This window comes from Sorex araneus, chromosome 3 (genome assembly GCF_027595985.1).
Source record: "Sorex araneus isolate mSorAra2 chromosome 3, mSorAra2.pri, whole genome shotgun sequence".
NCBI lineage: Eukaryota > Metazoa > Chordata > Mammalia > Eulipotyphla > Soricidae > Sorex > Sorex araneus.
This window is the reverse complement of record NC_073304.1, coordinates 184,145,967-184,165,162: the sequence shown is the minus strand read 5'-3', so window position 1 is coordinate 184,165,162 and position 19,196 is coordinate 184,145,967. Positions and strand designations below refer to the sequence as shown.

At 43.6% G+C, this 19,196-nt stretch overlaps 1 protein-coding gene across 1 annotated transcript in view; it reads right to left on the bottom strand.

Annotated features, from left to right (window-relative positions):
* PIK3R5 (phosphoinositide-3-kinase regulatory subunit 5) overlaps positions 1 to 19,196 on the bottom strand; it is a 58,091-nt gene that overhangs the window by 6,138 nt on the left and 32,757 nt on the right. The window contains exons 3-10 of the mRNA XM_004604832.2: positions 17,778 to 17,893; positions 13,937 to 14,037; positions 11,097 to 11,165; positions 10,410 to 10,548; positions 3,205 to 3,274; positions 1,606 to 1,780; positions 902 to 1,055; positions 177 to 260 (exon numbers count right to left, since the gene is read on the bottom strand). Coding sequence (XP_004604889.2) covers positions 177 to 260; positions 902 to 1,055; positions 1,606 to 1,780; positions 3,205 to 3,274; positions 10,410 to 10,548; positions 11,097 to 11,165; positions 13,937 to 14,037; positions 17,778 to 17,880 — 895 coding nt within the window. The 5' untranslated portion in view covers positions 17,881 to 17,893. The remainder of the gene's footprint in view (positions 1 to 176; positions 261 to 901; positions 1,056 to 1,605; positions 1,781 to 3,204; positions 3,275 to 10,409; positions 10,549 to 11,096; positions 11,166 to 13,936; positions 14,038 to 17,777; positions 17,894 to 19,196) is intronic.

Sequence of the window (19,196 nt, the reverse complement as noted above, 5' to 3'; positions counted from 1 at the left end):
AGGCTCAGACAGAGAGAATTCAGGGAGAGGGTGTCAAGGTCAGAGCACAGCCCCTTCTCTGCTTAGAATTTGCTTAGGTAAAAGGTGTTGTGGGGGTGGAGGAAGCTGCACAGACCAAGATCAGGAAGAGTTGGGGGTTCAGAACTGGGTACCACAAACCAGAGCCAGTTGCTTACCAAAGCTGTCGTGATTCCAGCTGTAGGTATAGCACCTGGCCACTGGGATGGGGATGGTACGGAGCTTACCAAGTTTGGTGGTATCTGGAACAACAGGTGGGAAGGAGATGAGGGTTGGGAAGACACCTTGAGACTGGCCAGCCCAGGCCCTTGTTTTAGAGAAGAAACCATGTTGGGTGAGGATTGTAGGCACAGAGCTGTGGGGCTGGAGCTCAGCTGGCACCTGGTTTCCTGCTAGAGGGCCTTTCCCCAAGTGCACCCTGTAGAGAGCAGCCACTCTGTGAATATGGCCAATCCCCCACCTCTGAGCCCATTCCATACAGTTCAAATGGGGAGTCGTGGTGCTCTCTCCCTGGTGTCCCTTCCCCATGAAAGAGCTGTGGAGAGGGCATTTCTTGCTCACTGGGGCAGCATGTCGTGTGACTGCAGGGACTCACAGGGATACTTGCAAAAGATCCAGTCACACACCCTCTCTGCTTTTCCTTTAATGAAAAAAAACCTTTCTGGCCTCAATTAGCATCCTCTTTTCCTTTTCCTGAAGACTGACACATGTTGTCAACTCAACCTTGACTCTGCAGACAGGAATGACACCGCCAAGGCTGCTACAGCAAAGGGATTTTGAAGAATCTGGGCCCCCAATGACTCTGGGGAGTAGAATCACTAGGATAGTCTGGATTGCTTGCCAGGAGCTGGAACAGGGAGGGGAAAGAAGGTAGAAAGCTCACCTAAGACTTCAGGGAAGCCGGCCTTCTCTCCTACTGTGTGCAGTTTGGTCCTGAGCCATTGGCGGGCCTCAGCTGCAACCTCAATGCTGGCTGCCACCTCCTGAGCCTCTGCAGTCTCTGTGAAGATGTCCTCGAGCTCTCTCAAGGTCTTGGACTAAAATCCCAGGAGGAAACAGGTTTGCTCCTGGCCCAAAACTGTTCTCCTGTCCCCAGCGTCTTACCAAGAGCTGCAGTGACCAGTCCCCTCCTCAGCCTTATTACCCACCTCTCTCCAGAAAGCCAGAACAACCACCCGCCACGTCCACCAGGTCTTGGAAAGAGGTCATATCAAAGGCTTGAGAGCCTTGGCACTGAACATTAGGAGGAACTTAGATCTCACCACTGCAGCTTAGAGAGGGGTAGGTGCTGTCCAGGGACAGAGTTGACCTGCCACAGAGCTAGATCCAGAAACTAGGCATTCCAGGTTCATTCTAAGCTTGTTCTTATATCATCTGACCTATGCCATGACCCAGGGTACCACCACCCTGATCAGGACCAGAACAACTGAAACAGATACTCCACGAGGCCAGTCCTCCAGTCCCAGTAGGTCACACAGGGTGAGGTGAACCAGTGGATCCCAGGGACAGGAGCCTCAGGACAGAGCAGAGAGAAGACTGCCTCTCAAGAGAAGGAGCAGTGCTGAGCCCCAGGGCACAGGCACATACCTGCAGCCTGCAGTGTAGACCTGGGAGGTCACAGTGGGGCCCAAAGGTAGCCTGGAAGGCGTGTAAGAGCAGGGTTATGTAGGCACTGTTGGGTGAGTGTCTGGGTGCGCTCAGCTTGTTGGCCACGGCAAGGAACTCAGCATGTACCTCCAGTGGGTTCAGCAACATCACAGTGCTGGGGGCAAAGAGAGATGCTGTGGGCCGAGTCCAAGACCAGGATGGAGACTGGGTGTTCCAGGTCCCTTTCCAAGGTGGAAGTTTACAGTCTACAGTGGAGGATTCTTCAGCTGGTATTTTCAAACACTTTAAAAAAACTGCACTTAATTATTTTCTATTGGGGGGCCACAGCCACTAGTGCTCAGGGCTTACCCCTAGCTCAAGGATCACTCCTGGCAGTGCTAGGACCACATATGTTGCCAGGAATGGTACCCAGGTAGGTGTCCTGTAAGGCAAGTACCCACTGTACTATTTCTCTGGCCTTTTAACCTAATTTTCTGTATCAACATTTTCCTGTTGGAATGGAATATAAGATTACTCAAAAGATCATGAGCTGGGGTATGGTTAGAGTGATAGAGGACATGTCTTGCATGTGTGAGGCTGCGGGCTTGCGTTATAGCACTGCATGACTCCAGAGCCCCATGAAGTGTGACCTTGGTGGCCCTCTGAGCATTTATGGGTGTGACCCAGGTAACCTCACAAACAAAAATTAAGGTTGCATTTTAGGTGAGGTAACTTGAGATCAAATGAACATTGTGTCACTTAAGATGCATTTTAAATTATGTTCTGGCCCAAAAATTTTGGGAAATGCTTTTTTTAAATAGTTGGCAGAAAGACTTCAGAGAAAGTATCTGAGTAAGACTGAGGCTCAAATCTACCTCGACACTTTCTTTTCTTTTCTTTTCTCTTTTTTTCTTTTCTTTTTATTAAATCACTGTGAGCTACAATTACAAAACTTTCATGTTTGAGTTTCAGTCATAAAATGTCTAAATGGGGGCTGGAGCAATAGCACAGCGGGTAGGGCATTTGCCTTGCACGTGGCCGACCCGAGTTCGATTCCCAGCATCCCATATGGTCCCCTGAGCACCACCAGGGGTGATTCCTGCGTGCAGAGCCAGGAGTAACGCCTAAGCATCGCCGGGTGTGACCCAAAAAGAAAAAAAAATGTCTAAATGTCCCTCTACCAGTGCACATTTTCCACCACCAGTGCAATTTTCTGATGATCTTGAAAAAGGTATTTGACATCTCTAATTTACAGTTGCTTCATGTGAAAAATTGGGCTTAAATGTGTCAATAAGTCCCCAATATGACCAATGCAGGCAGTTTTAGGCTTTGTTATTATTATTTATCCATGGTTTAGGTCTCAGACCCTTTATAAATTTAATAACAGTATCAGCCTAGATAAACAAACCTGTACCTAAAACATTGCCAGCAATTCTGGGAACTTGCTGTTCCCTCGAAGCCTGCTGTTGGCTGTGGTATAGTGACAGAACGAACAAGCATGAGGTGGAATTCTGTGGGGTTGGGAGGGGGATGGTGAACCTGTCCTCTGAACACCTCCAAACTGCACCCTGTGTTTCTTCCTCCCGCAAGGGCACTCACACAGTAGAGCTTCGGTGACTCCTAGTGGACAGGCCCTGTTCGGCCCTCACCAGTCGCTGGTAAGAGATTCCTGTGATAAAACAAAAATAAAACCAGTTCTTGGGTGTCTCTGTCCAGTCAGCAATCATGCCTACGTCTCACAGTGGGTCGACACTTGGAAAATTAGTTTGAGAGCTCCTTGATGAGGTTCAAGGGTCCATTAGACCTGTGGACATCCAGACCACATTTATTCTGATTCCCAGAGCCCATCTGAGCTCACCTAAAGCTCTGCTCTTCAGAGATGTGGGGAGAGTGCTCTGTAAGGGATTCTAGGCCAGGAAGCTGTGGGGTTCCCCCTGCAGCTGTTACTACCGGTGCTCCCTCCTGGCTGGCTGACCTGCATGCCTCAGGATACTCATACAGATTCTAGCATCTGGTTCCCACAATCTCAAGGAAAATTGATCATACTGGTGTTTTCCTCCCTCAGTCTGAAGCTTGCCTTTGCCCCAGAGTCCCCCTGTCCCCACCCCTCCCCTCCAACCTCTTCTTTCTCCCAACTCTGACTTTAGACATACATGAGCCAGAAGAATTCTTTTCTTCCTACAATTTGACTCAGTCTATAGCTAGTTTTTGATTATTGGGTTAAAAACTCAGTATGCATTCAGTACTGTATCATCTACTATGAGATTAAACTGGGACTGAGAGGTGAAGGCAGCCTACTTATTGGACTGAAATCATCAGGGGGCAGGGCCTCCTGAGACTGGGTATGAGCCAGGAATAGGAAGGTAAGTGTAAACCTGGATTAGGCTAGAGACATAGCTATAAACAGAAAGGCCATGATGTTTTGAGTTTTGTTTTATGTTTTTTTGCTTTTGGGGTCATACCCGGCAATGCACAGGGGTCACTCCTGGCTTTACACTCAGGAATTACTCCTGGCGGTGCTGGGGGGACCATCTGGGATGCTGGGAATCGAACCCGGGTCAGCCGTGTGCAAGACAAATGCCCTACCCGCTGTACTATTGCTCTAGCCCCAAGGCCATGATTTTTGAACAGTAAAAAGCAGATTTTTGAACAGTTGCCTGTTTGTGGTAGTCTAATTGCTAGTTTATATTTAGTTTATATAATAATTGCTTTTATTTGGAGCCCATGTTGGTTATTTCTTCTGTACAATTGTCTCATGTTTAGAAGTTCATGTTATGTCTGTTTTGGTAGAAAGTCCCAGAAACAATGACTCTTACTAGCAGAACTTGGGACTCCATCTTGTGGCTGTTCATGTGCATGACAGAGAAAAACATTCCTTTGTGCCAGGCCCAACCCCAACGCCCAGTAGACCATCCCCCTATACGTAATGGCTCAGTGGTAGAGATGAACACTTCTCCCCCATAATCTCCCTAACTGCGACATACAGACAATTTTCTCTTGCCTCAACTGCAACTTTTAAAAACTGAAATATTTAAAAAACATTTCCTAGTAAAGTTATACTCCCACACACACCATTCTATGTCTACAAGAGATTCCGGTACATCCCTTCCACATCAGTTTTCTCTCCAACCCCAGGTTGACAGCTTCTCAGAAGTGCTCCTGAAGCTTTGCCCCGCCACTGTATCATCACCCTCCTGCCATTGTCTTTTTCAGGCGTTTGATATTTTTCACCACCTTCTCCTTGAAACATGCTCTTCACCTTTGCCTCCATGACAAGAAATAGTTCTTAACATTGATTTCTCTACCTGTTCATCTCTGGCCACTTTCATGGTTTGATTTGGGGACTGCCAGGCAGTTATAGCATAGTGGGTAGGGCATTTGCCTTGCATGCCGCCGGGTTCGATTCCTTCGCCCCTCTTGGAGAGCCTGGCAAGCCACCGAGAGTATTTTGCCCGCATGGCAGAGCCTGGCAAGCTACCCATGGCATATCCAATATGCAAAAAGCAGTAACAACAAGTCTCACAATGGAGACGTTACTGGTGCCTGCTCGAGCAAATCGATGAGCAATGGGATGACAGTGACAGTGACAGACAGGCAGTTACAAGTTTTAATCCCACACACTTTGCCTGCTTTTGTGTTCACTAGTGCTTTTCTCCACCCCCACCCCCCATCCCCACCAGCACCCCAACCCCAATGATGTAGGCAGGTAGGCAGATAGAAAAGACCCCCCCCCCCTCAAGGCAATCCCAAATTTCCTGGGAGGTAATAGCCCTGAAGTTGCAAAAGCCAACCTTGTAGAAAACAGGAACTAAGGCCTGATAAGACCCTCACCTATAGACAGCAACAGACCCAGAAAAGCACCAGCAGAAACAAAAGGCCAGGAAAGGAATTTCACCACTCCCAACCCTTTGGTAACCTCCTTAATAACGGACTATTACCTAGACAGAAACTCCACGTGGGGGCTGGTTGGAAAATCCCTATAAAAGTCACCTTGAACAAAGAAAGGGCTCGCTTATGCTGCCCAAGCCCATGTGCTGCTTGAGCCCACGTGGCTGAGCACATGGGTCACCAGTGCACATGTGTCACCTGAGTACATGTGTCGCCCACATCTCCCCTCTTGAGGTGAGTACTTTCATGCTTTCATTTCTAATGCTGGTATGTGTGTAGGGGCTCTCTCCACTGTTGGAGAAGTCAGATTCTCGCTGGAGCACATCACTCTCCACTCTCTCCCACTTTCTCTTCCCCATTCCCTTCAAAACCTCCAAATAAAAAATGTTTTACTTGGAGTGATAGCACAGCAGTTAGGCGTTCGCCTTTCACGCGACTGACCCAAATTTGATTCCTCCACCCCTCTCAGAGAGCCTGGCAAGCTACCCATGCGTATTGGATATGCCAAAAACAGTAACAATAAGTCTCTCGATGAGAGACGTTACTGGTGCCTGCTCGAACAAATCGATGAGCAACGGGATAACAGACAGCACTGCTGTCCACTCCTGAAATTCTTTTCTGCAAGGTGAGACAAGAACCCAGGAACCCCGGGTCCCGGGTGATAGAAGGAATCTTTCTCCTCCTTGCTTTACATAAGCCACGGTGGGGCACACCGACATCACCAGGACTTCTCCCTGAACTTCCAAATAAAATTTATTACACTTCAAAGGAAATATATATATATATTTAAAATGTACTTACATATAAGTACATTTCTAAGTACATTATATATACATAGCACTGTATCACTGTCATCCCGTTGCTCATCGATTTGCTTGAGCGATCACCAGTAACTCTCCATTGTGAGACATGTTACTGTTTTTTGGCATATCGAATACACCACGGGTAGCTTGCCAGGCTCTGCCATGCAGGCAAGATATCTCATTAGATTACCGGGCTCTGAGAGGGGTGGAGGAATTGAACCCGGGTCGGCTGTGTGTAAGGCAAATGCTCTACCTGCTGTTCTATCGCTCCAGCCCATACACACACACACTCACACACACACACACACACACACACACACACACACACACATACATAAAATGTACTTAGGCCAGTCAGCTTATCTCCCACTTGATTTAAGCAGAAATATTGAATGTCTCTGAGTCTTGATTGTTCCACGTCTAAAATAGGACTAATACTGCTTTTTTTCCTTTTTAATCCATAGGGTTATTGTCTAGATAAGGTATAATCTGTGTGCCTTGAAAACTTCAGCATAATTCATACATAATATGCCCCTATTTCCCCCTCAGCATTACCAGCAACTTCTTTGCGGGCAGCTTCTGTGGTCTGCACAACCATGCAATAAATACTTAACAAACATTGGGCTGAGCCCAAGACAACTGATGTGAGATTCTCTGTCACCCCCAGAGTGCAGGCAGTAGACAGCCCTACTGGAGGTGGAGTCAGGGAGTAGGGAGACACCCACAGTCTTGATAAGGTGCATCCTTTGCCTATCAGTCACATCAAGGCCAGATAAACTAGTCACACATTTCCGTGACAACAGCTGACTCCCTAAACCTCTATAATTGGAGAGCTTAGCCCCCAAAGCCCTTGTTATCTTCTCCCTACACCCTTGGAGGCCCTGTGTCTTCAGCTAATGCCACTTCCCCAGCAATGTGAAATGTAGGTTGCAAGTTGATTGTCACAAGTTCTTTTAAACTGCTCTCAGGGAAGGACATTATTATGTATCCATTTTATAGATGAGGTATAGGTGAAGAAAGCTAATCATCTTGCCATAGGGTTTGAAACCAGCTTTCTAGTAGAAGGCACTGATGGCCACAAAGTAATTGAGCTCCAATCTTTCCCGTAAAACTCATTCCCTGACCTGCATCCTAGTCCCTTCCTCACTTCCTTCCATTTGCTTATTGCTGGTGGTGGCTGAGTCCACTCTGAGTACCACATGCCTTCACAAATTCACATTAAGACACTTTCTAGTAAGTCTACTTTGAGGTCATGTAGAATGTTATTTGGTTTAACTTACTATTTACTACTGAGGCAGTTCTGTGAAATTAAATGTTATCAAACCTTTAATTTAAATGAAAGGATACCAGATAAACTTTGATTGAAAACATAAACTCGAAGCGACAGTTTTATTTCCCTATCTGATTTTAACTAATTTCGCAATCTTTTTGCCTATATGGATAAACTTCTATCAGTTTCTCATACCAACCAACTCTACCACGCTGTTGGTGACATCAGTAATGACTAGGTCTTTGACAAGACTCACAGCACATCTGTATGAATGTTAGGAATCTTAACCATTAGAAAAAGGACTGTCTGGGGCTGGAGTGATAGCACAGCGGGTAGGGCGTTTGCCTTGCACTCGGCCGACCCGGGTTCAAATCCCAGCATCCCATATGATCCCCTGAGCACCACCAGGGGTGATTCCTGAGTGCATGAGCCAGGAGCGACCCCTGTGCATCACTGGGTGTGACCCACAAAGAAAAAAAAAGAAAAAGGACTGTCTGATGTGACAATGAGTTAATGGTTTCCTATTTTCATCATGCTTTCCCTTGAAGAGAAAAAGTTCTTCGGTGAACATCCCTCTCAGTAATTTACCTTCTTCTTGCTCAGAGGGATGTCTGAGACCTCAACACCCTAGGGCAATATGCAGGGGAGGACCCTAAGCAGTGAAAGACATGGACTCTAAGTTTCCTCTTTGCTCTGAGTCCAAAAACTCATTCCATTTTCATCTTCAGTTGCTTTTTTTCCTGGCTCTTGTCCCTCAGGTTTAGCATCCAAAAGCCCCAGGGTCTAGGCCTCAAGACATCCCTACCCTCTCTTGCTCTACATCTGCTTGCTGCACTGCCCAGGACAGAGTTTCTACTCAGCTGCTCACAAAAATATCTCCAGGTATTTCATGCATTCAGCTGAGTGGTGGGAACTATCTGGGTCTACTTGAAATTAGGAAGCAGTCTGCCTGCCACACAGATGACAGCCTTCCCACAACCCAACATCACCCTTTTCCATTTCAAAGTAAGAAAGAGTTCTTTCTATCTCTGGGATATCTAAATGACTAAAGGTCCTGCCAAGGCATTTGCATTTCAAATTCTTTTTGTCTAACTTATAGAAGGGAAGAACAGCTTTGCATTCTTGCTACAGAAATTCTGTCACTAGCAAGAAGCCCAGAAACAATTCAGATCCCAAACAATGTTGTTTGGAAGTGTCTGTGGAAAGGAAAGGAATGAAAGAAGACCAATCTTAAATTGGTCAGTTCAAACTGGTGCCTAGGAAAGTTAGGTTGGCAGACTTGCATTCATCATGTGTCCAAGAACCTTTCCTCTTCCAATCCATCTCATCAGGATCTTTCTGATTTTTCTTTTTTTCCCCTGTGGGGGACACCTCACAAGCAGTTCTCAGGAGGCCTTAATGTTATGTTTTCTGCCTTGTTAATGCTGTTATATTGGAAAACTCTTTATCTGCCTGTTTACTAGTCTACCAGTTCTTCAAATTATTCTTTTTGTCATGTCAGACAGGGAACTGTTTTATCTCTACATAATTAAAATATTATTTTCTTCAGAAGAAGAATTATATTTTACTTGTATTTAGGAAGATAGGCAAATTATTAAGAAGCACAAAGAGGATGATTATTGGCTCAAAACAAAATGACTTGGGGCTGGAGTGATAGCACAGTGGGTAGGGTGTTTGCCTTGCACGCGGCAGCTGACCTGGGTTCGATTCCCAGCATTCCATATAGTTCCCTGAGCACTGCCAGGGGTAATTCCTGAGTGCAGAGCCAGGAATGACCCCTGTGCATCGCCGGGTGTGACCCAAAAAGAAAAAAAAATGACTTTAGTATTTTACTATGAGTTGTTGACTTTCTTAATATTCTAGTTCCATATATTAGAAGGTTTTTTAATATTAGAAATAGATATTTGTTTTTAATCAAATATTTTAGAGTTATCTATTTAGATGCTTATGTAAATATTCTTTTGATCCATTGATGTATTGACTTTAATATCATTATACGTCTAAGTAAATTGTACTTGACTATATTTTCTCTTGTTCCAAAATAGCTTATTAGGGCCTGGAGTGATAGCACAGCAGGTAGGGCGTTTGCCTTGCACGCAGCCAACCTGGGTTTAATTCCCAGCATCCCATATGGTCCCCTGAGTATGGACAGGGGTAATTCCTGAGTGCAGAGCCAGGAGTGACCCCTGAGCATCGCTGGGTGTGACCCAAAAAGCAAAAAAAAAAAAAAACCAAAAAAGCCCCAGCTTATTAGGCCTCATAATGAAAACTTTGCCAGTACCAGGTCATGCCCACACTTGCAACCTGTCCATTCCAACATCAGTTACTTTTCAGAACTGAATTTAGCTGTGTGCATACATTTTTCTGCCGCACAGCAGAGCCTGGCAAGCTACCCGTGGTGTATTCGATATGCCAAAAACAGTAACAAGTTTCACAATGGAGATGTTACTGGTGCCTGCTCGAGCAAATCCATGAACAACGGGATGACAGTGCTACAGTGCTACAGTAAAAAGAACAAATTTCAGTACTGGAGGAGCATCCTTAGAGACCCCTTGGCTATCCAGAGCAGGTCCAGAGCAGGTCCAGGACTTATGCAGAGTCTCCTTCCCAGAACCTCTGCTATGACTTCCCCCTAGAATTCCTCCTCAAGTTGTCTCTTTTTGCATACTTTCAGCTATGCAGTGCTGTATGTGCCATGAAGAAACTTCAAAGTTAAAAAGCAAGAAATGTGGGCTAAGGGATGTGGTATAAGGAGCTTCATCACCAAAGAACAGTTCTAGAAGAGGTGGAAACCTTCTGATTGTATGACTTCTATCTTACGTGTTGGCTGTTTCAACACTTACCTGGGGCCTTGAGTTCAGCATCAATGAAGGTGAGCAGTTCCTGGCAGATGCTACAGTAAGGAACAGGCCAGGTCAGGAATTGGTGGTAGGTTCTGGATGCTTTCAGAAGAATATCTGAATCTGGTGGAAAGTGTGGTGTCTGGGATGGAGAAGGAATGCAAACAGTTGAGTCTGGATGAGGAAAAGCTCACTAATATCTATCTCAGACCTGTGCATTTCCTGGCAGCAATTTCTCCCAGCCACGGATAGAAATTTGTCTAGGAAGAATCAGAAATTATCCAGAGGAAGTAGGTTATACAAGAACAAGATGGGGCTTAGGGTAGTGTCTATAGTAAAGGCCTAGTTTTCACAAAATAAAACAAACAAACCACAGTTCACCCAACAAATGAGAGTCCTTCTTTAAAAAGCTCTTACCTTGAAGGTCATCCTATATGGTACCATTAGTACTATTCATTTCAGAGAATGGTCTTCAATCCCTAAAACACTTTTACGGAAATTCTCTCAAGTAGAGGCAAGTGTTTATTTATTCTTAAAGTGAATCACTCAAACTACCTGTATTCACTTGGAGGCCTTCAAGATGACTGTCCTAAAGCTGTCAGAAGGTTGAATACCACCTCTGTCTCCAAAGGTGTGAAGACTATGCTCTCCTTCCCAACCTCCCCTGGCTGGATACAACCTGGAACTTACACCAAGGACGGTGGAATAGAAGAGCAGGGCCAGTGGGGTCAGGAGGTCGTATATTCCCTTTTCTTGAACCTGTGGAGAGGGTAGGAGTGAAGGGATAAGGCTCATGTACAGGGTGGAGGGCACCCTGCAGTACTGCAGCACAGTGGTTTCTTGTTGCCATTTTAATTTTCTCTGTTCAAGTAAAAGATGATGTAATCACAAAGCAACAATTCTAAAAACAGAAGTGAAAAACAAACAAAAACAATATCTCCTTCCAAGACCAACCACAAATAGTATTTCAATGATTTCTCCTTACACCATTTTTCTCTCTGCAGTTTTTTTTTTTTTTTTTTTTTTTGCTTTTTGGGTCACACCCGGCGATGCACAGGGGTTACTCCTGGCTTTGCACTCAGGAATTACTCCTGGCGGTGCTCAGGGGACCATATGGGATGCTGGGATTCGAACCCGGGTTGGCCGCGTGCAAGGCAAACGCCCTACCCGCTATGCTATCGCTCCAGCCCCTCTCTGCAGTTTCTTTTGCAGAACTATAATTATGGTTTATGTATTTTTTCTCAATGTCTCTTATATCTAACATTTAAATATATTATGGTTGAGATCTACATAGAAATAAAGTTCTGTTTTGCTACATGGTCTCTAAGACTACCTCTTTTTTCCCTCTTTAGTTATATATTGACCCTGTCATTTGTGTTGCAAATTTTTCTCCAGTTTTCTGTCTTTTAATTTTATGAATATTTTGATGTACATAAATGATAGGTATTAATTTTCTCCTTCTGGAGCTTTGAAAGGATCATATACATACATTTCCTTTTCTTTAAAGATTTATTTCCTTAAATTAAACTCATTAGTGCGTTTAGAATTCCATTTTCATATGGTGTGAATTTGTAATCTTATTCTGTATTTTCAAAGATGTTTAGTCAATTCCTCCTAGACCGTTAATAAATCTTACTAATGCCATTTGATTGTACGTTAAAAGTCATTTATATCCTTAGATAATATTCATAATTTTATTACATGTGTAATATTTCTTCTGATAGATCTTCATAAGACATTAGCTTAAGTTTAGACATTTGAGATTACTTTCTTGCTATTTAAATCCCTCTGCAATGAAAAATCTTGAGCATATCCCCTTTTCTATAATTTTGATTATATCCTATCTAAGATCGACTTCAAGAAATAGGATCACCTTATCAATATTACTATCTTTGACACTTATTGTTAACTTGCTTTTAAAAATAATTTTGCCATTTATAATACCTTTTATTTATCAAAGTACTTGTATCATTATGCCCTTCTGTCTATGAGCTATAATAATTTTTCTTCTAATTTGCTAAACAAAGGTTGGGTCATTATGGTTTAATTTACATTTATTTTATTATAACCTGAGGCAACAATTTTTCCATATTTGCTTGTGAGTTCTATTTATTCTTTTGTGGATTATCCCTTAGTGCCACCTATGCCCATATGTACATTATTTAGAATTCTTTGGTCAAAATGCTAAAGACTTTTTGGTTTACTCTAGAAGTCATGGGCATTGAAGATACAGAGAAAGCCCCTTCATTTCTACTATGTCTCCTGACCATAGCAGTCTCAAATTTTGAATTCTCCCTCTCTCCTTATCCTGAATAAAGTGTCTGACAGACCTATTGGTCAGTCTCTCTTAAAAAGCTTTCCCATGGGACCCAGGGAGATACTAGAGACCTAGTGGGAGCACAGATCCAGGTCGAATCCCTGGTACTTCATTGGATATCCTCCACATCCTCCTGCCCCCACTCTGACAATGAGCCAGGTATAGCTCCTGCACACCTCCGATGTGATCAAAAACAAACAAAACCCCTCCCCCTATTGCCAAAGAGTTGTTATATTGGGATTTATGTGTTAATCACCCCAGAAGTGGTTTAGCTTTTCTGATATGGTCCACTTGAGATCACAGTATAAAAGGAGTAGATAAAGATTAGCATCAGAAGTTGAACAAGGGTTAGTCTTGATAAACCAAGACTTTTTTCTTAATAGGAACTCCTAACTTAGAGAATGGTACATATTTCCCTACTCAGTTATGTATTTAAACAGACCTTGAATGGTAATTCTTTATAAAAACCAGAATTTACCCTGGGGAGTCACAGCTATTCTGAACCCCAGTCCAGCTCAGTATCCGAAATACTTCCTTTAGTACCAAATGTCTATGGGTTGATCTGCTGTGGAAGTTCTCTGTTTACCTTCTAATCAGTTTTCCCTTTCATGTCTTTTTTTTTTTTTTGGCTTTTTGGGTCACACCTGGCGATGCACAGGGGTTACTCCTGGCTCTGCACTCAGGAATTACCCCTGGCTGTGCTCAGGGGACCATATGGGATGCTGGGATTTGAACCCGGGTCGGCCGCCTGCAAGGCAAACGCCCTACCCGCTGTGCTATCTCTCCAGCCCCGCATGTCTTTTTATTTATCTTTTTGTTTGGACTTTTAGATTATGACTCAGCTCAGGGTTTATTTCTAGTGGTGCTTGGGGGATTATATTCAGTGCTAGGGATTAAGTCCAATCGGCTGCATGCAAGGTAAGTGCTTTATTTTGGGTATTATCTCACTGGCACTCAAGTGTTTGTTTCTTAAAGATTTGAGGAAGAAAGGTAGGTGAATTTGCTATTGCTTTCTCTCTTATTTTTAGTTAGTACAATTTATTCTTAGTGTCAGTTTCTCAAGAAGCTCAGATTTCTTTCTAGAAACTCTCAACCCAAACACACAAACGACCACTCAGTTTTGACTGAGTCCTATAGTAGACCAAGTACCTCAGAACTGACATTCTGTAGGTGCCTATTTCTTGAATCCCTTTAGTTCCTGTTTGGCTCCCACCTCTCCAGTTTTCTGTAAGATCAATTCCAGGAGGACAAGGAAGTGGCCTGGATCCCTGCTGACAAGTTCCTGTAGGCTCCAACAGTTCAGACACAGCCCAGCTGCAAATAAAGAGAAAGGTGAGCATTCACTTTGAGGTTAGGGAGTAGAACCCTTCTGGGGCAGCTCTGTTGCATTCTTCTTCACCACCTTCATCATCATTATCATCATCATCATCACTTTTTTCTACTTTATCTTCTTCTTATCTTCTTCTTCTTTTTCTTCTTCTTCTTCCTTCCTTCCTTCCTTCCTCTTCCTCTTTTTCTCCTCCTCCTCCTCCCTCTTGCTATTCAAAGACTTTTTACTGTAGTTGATAGCTTGGACTGAAGGAAGGAGTGAGATGTAACAGACAACTATTACCTTGACTAGTATTGATGTCCACTTCAAAGGCCATGAACGTACCAAAGGTGCCACCACTCTGCACTTGGTTTTCCTAATGCCACCCATAGGTTCCCAACCCTGTATTCAAATCCTTAGGAAAAGGACTGCTGCCATGCCCATGCCACAACCCATGACAAAGCCCATTTTCTCAGTCAAAGTAGGTTGGCTACTCATAGGGAACCAGGGCCATTAGCATCTTGTTCATGACCTTGTTTATTCAACTCTTTCTGGTACATTTTTTATAAAGCATAAGAATCTCTGAAGAGAATGGGAAAGGATATTTACCCAATACCCATCCGATAAGGGTTTATATCAAGGGTATAGAAGGCACTGGTTGAACTCCACAAGAAGAAAACTGTCAACCCGATCAAAATATGGGGTGATGAAATGAACAGAAACTTTCCCAAAGAAGAAATCCAAATGGCTGAGAGGCACATGAGAAAATGCTCTACATCACTGATCATCAGGGAGATGATGAGATATCACCTCACACCATAGAGACTGGCCCACATCCAAAAAAATAAAAGCAACCGGTGTTGGTGTGGTTGTGGGGAGAAAGGGACTCTCCTTCACTGCTGGTGGGAATGCCGACTGGTTCAGCCCTTTTGGAAGACAATGTGGACAATTCTCAAAAAATTAGAAGTTGAGCTCCCATTTGACCCAGCAATATCACTCATGGGAATATATCCCAGAGAGGCAAAAAGGTATAGTAGAAATGACATATGCATTTGTATGTTCATTGCAGCACTGTTTACAATAGCCAAAATCTGGAAAAAACTGGAGTGCCCAAAACCAGATGACTGGTTAAAGAAACTTTGATACATCTACACAGTGGAATACTATGCAGCTGTTAGAAAAGACGAAGTCATGAAATTTGCCTATAAGTGGATCAACATGGAAAATATCATGTTGAGTGAAATGAGTCAGAAAGAGACAGACATAGAAAGATTGCACTTATATGTGGATTATAAAGTAGCAGAATCGAACACTAACACTCAAGAGTAGTAGAGATAAGAACCAGGAGGTCTGCCCCACAGCTTGGAAACTGGCCTCACCTGCTGGGGGAAAACGCAGCAGAGATAGAGAAGGGAACACAAGTAGAGAATGTTGGGAGGCCCACTCAGGTCGAAAGTTGCGTACCAAAAGTAGACTATAGACCAAACATAATGGCCACTCAATACCTCTACTGAAAACTACAACATCCAACAGGAGAGAGAACAAAAGGGAATGCCCTGCCGCAGAGGCAGGATGGGTGGTGGGGGTTGGGATGGGGTGGTGGGAGAGATACTGGGATCATTGGTGGAGGAGAATGGGCACTGGTAAAGGGATGTAAACTAAATAAAAACATGAAAGTTCATAAGTTTGTAACTGTACTCCATAGTGATTCACTAATAAAAATTTAAAAAAAGAATCTCTGAAGAATCTCTGCTCTGTCTTCAAGATATGCCAACAAATTCCTTAGTTCTACATATGTGTATGTATATATATACATACATATATATGCATATATATGTATGTATGTATATATAGGAGCCTCAAGAGACTCATAGATAGGCTGGGATTCTCTATAGAGGTCAGTGACCTGGTTATAGTTCTGCTTCTCTGACTTTTCTCCCAAATTCCCTACCTGGTTTCCTACAGTGAGTACTCAAATCTCAAAGATGCAGGAAATAGGGCATGGGGGTGGGTAGGGGGGTTGCTCAAAAATTAGAAAGGAGCCACTCAAACCTCATTCCATGACATAGGGGACAAGTCAATAATAGCCAGCAGCCACAGACTGTCCAGGACTGCTTCAAAATGAGAGCCTGGGAAGAGGAAGCTACTTTCCTTTAGATTTTGAAAGTTACAATGAACACTTTGTAACTTCCCTACACTTTTGTATTTTGTTAATCTCTCTTTCCCTGAAGTCAGCATGGGTAAACCCCTACAAATTAAAGGGTGAGTCATGTGTGGGTTTGGGGGAGGAGAAACACATCATGGACAAAACCAGATTGATCATGAGTTTCTCTTTTTTTTTTCTTTTTGGGTCACACTTGGCGATGCACAGGGGTTACTCCTGGCTCTGCACTCAGGAATTATTCCTGGCGGTGCTCAGGGGACCATTTGGGATGCCGGGGATCGAACTTGGGTCAGCCATGTGCAAGACAAACGCCCTATCCACTCCAGCCCAATCATGAGTTTTCATGGAGTTTAACGTGCCTGGACTCCTTCCAAAGTCATAATGGTTCGAACAGAGTGTTCATGTGATCATTGGTCTTTGTAAACTTTATAAGAGTCAGATGTTTTTGCATTATATCACATAATGATAGCCCCCTCCAGTTTATAAGATAAATTCAAACAAAATCTGGGGAGGAGGAAAAAAGGTAGAAAATTTCCATTTACTGTCTACTCCATGACAATAAGATTTTATGCCGTTACAAAACAAATTATTTACATTATCTCCACTAAATATTCTTGCTGAGCCCCATCCTCCCTTTAGATAGGCAGTCCTTATTGTTATTAATTTCATTATACAGATCAGTGGGGTCCTTGGAGAATAAGGTTATACAGTCAGTGAAAAACTTTTAATCTTGAGCTGGAGCGATAGTACAGCAGGTAGGGCATTTGCCTAGCATGCGGCAGACCCAGGTTCGATCTCCAGTATCCCATATGTTTCCTGGAGCACTGCCAGGAGTAATTTCTGAGAGCAAAGCCAGGAGTAATCCCTGTGCATTGCTTGGTGTAGCCCAAAAAGGAAAAATAAACTTTCTATCTCTATTATGTTTAATTTCAAAAATTATGGAAAGTCTCTCAGAGGAGGTGATATTTGAACTTCAAAGGAGAAGAATTCAGTTACGTGTTTCTCTGAGGAAGAGTTCTATGAAGCAGGTGCAAAGGTCCTGAGGTTAAAAGAAAGGGGATATGTTCAGAAAGTATTGGGCTTTTACCTCATGAGGCAGTCAGAGACATGAAATAAGTGAGATATAGGATATGAAATACCTTTATGAGCATAATGGATTATAACTCATAAATCTTTATGAGCATAATGAAGTACAACTAGGCACTACTCTTCAAACACAACTACTCCAGCCTGCAGGTACCCCTCTTTCTCAGTCCTGAGAAACCTGAAAACTGCTTGCTTTCTGAAGTTCTGCTGTAAGACCCTATGTTTTACAATTAAAAACCAATAAACAGAATTGCTATAAATTACCAGCTGTTCTACCATAATAAATTGTGTCATTTTTAATTGATTTCAACAAATATCTCTGATCCTAGTGCAAGCTAAAGAGTCAAGATACAGCCCTGATGGGTATGAGGAAGAAACTATGAAAAGGTCAAAATTCCCATTTCCTGAAGGCCTACTCTGTCAGGTTTCCATGGGCATCATGGCTCCTGAGGCTTCCTTAGGTCCTAGATGCCACCCTCATACTCTAAGACCTACCTGACCAAGAGGTGGAATGGCGGTTGAGACTGAGTCCATGCAAGCAGCGTTCCAGGGCATGTAGGATGCGGTCTTCTGTGCAAGTTGTGGCCCCTGTCTGCATCCTGAGTCATTGCCTGCATGGGTAAAACAGAGGTCAGCCTGATAAATCCAGACTCAAGGAGCACTTGATCTAGTAGGTCACAAGGCTACAGAAAGTGAAGTGTCAAGGATAGGAGCAGAAAAGCAGAAAAGGGTCTGTGCCAAGTGTTTTCAAGAGCCCACGGAGTGTCCTGGGAGTGTCCAGAAGATGGTGGATTGGGAAGGAGAAGGTGGGGTTGTGGTTAAGAGTAGCAATTCTTAATAGAATTAATAGAATTTCTATTCTTTCCCCTGAATTTTAAGACCTGCATCCCTTGCCTATCACGAATAGGTAGGAATTGGAAGCTTAGGGAAGGTTGGAAGCTTATTTCTGATGAGAATGTTGCAGAAGGCATCACACAATGTGCGGGTGCTCCAACTCTAAGACCCAGTGCCAACACCTAAGGATAATAGATATAGGGGCCAGGGGGATCACTCCATGGCTTGGAAATTAATCTCATGTTCTGGGGGAAAAGACAGGTGGGATGGCGAAGAGATCACTAAGTGAATGATGGTTGGAGGGATCGCTCAGGATGGGAGATATGTTCTGAAAAAAAGACTATGGACCAAACATGATGACCACTTACTACCTATATTGCAAATCATAACAGCCAAAAGGAGCAAGAGAGTAAGAGGGAATGTATCTGCCACAGAGGCAGGGGGTGGGGGTGGCGGGAGGGATACTGGGAACATTGGTGGCAGAAAATGGGCACTGGTGGAGGGATGGGTACTAGAACATTGTTTGATTGAAACGTAATCATGAAGGTTTGTAAGCCTATAACTGTATCTCATGGTGATTCATTAAAATAAAAATAATTAATTAAAAAAAAAACAACCCAGTGCCACATTCCTACCCTGACAACCCTTCCTGGGTCCCCAGGTTACTTTTAGCTTTCCCTTTCTCTGTGGCCATTTTCCTGTTCTTTCTCTAAGACTTGTCATTATGCGATCATCCAAAGACCTCACTTTGCCCCTCCATGTCTTACAAGGAAGGTTGAAGGGTGTGTAGATCAGACTGAAAAGACACTGAGAAGGGCATTAAAGACAGCTTATAGCACCAGGTGAGGAACTGCGTGAAGTGTCAAATCCTGAGAGTCCTCAGCCAGCCCAGCTTCTTTGTTTTGTGACAGGACCCAGGTTCCCTCAAGAACCACAGATGAAGGGGCAAGCATAATAGGAGGACAGCTGAGCACAGTGATTAAACTAGACCCTGAGCATCAACAGACTTAGACTCAGATCTTCACTTTGGTATTTGCTAGAAAAGTTCTTTACTTTTTCCAAACTTCAGCTTACTTATCT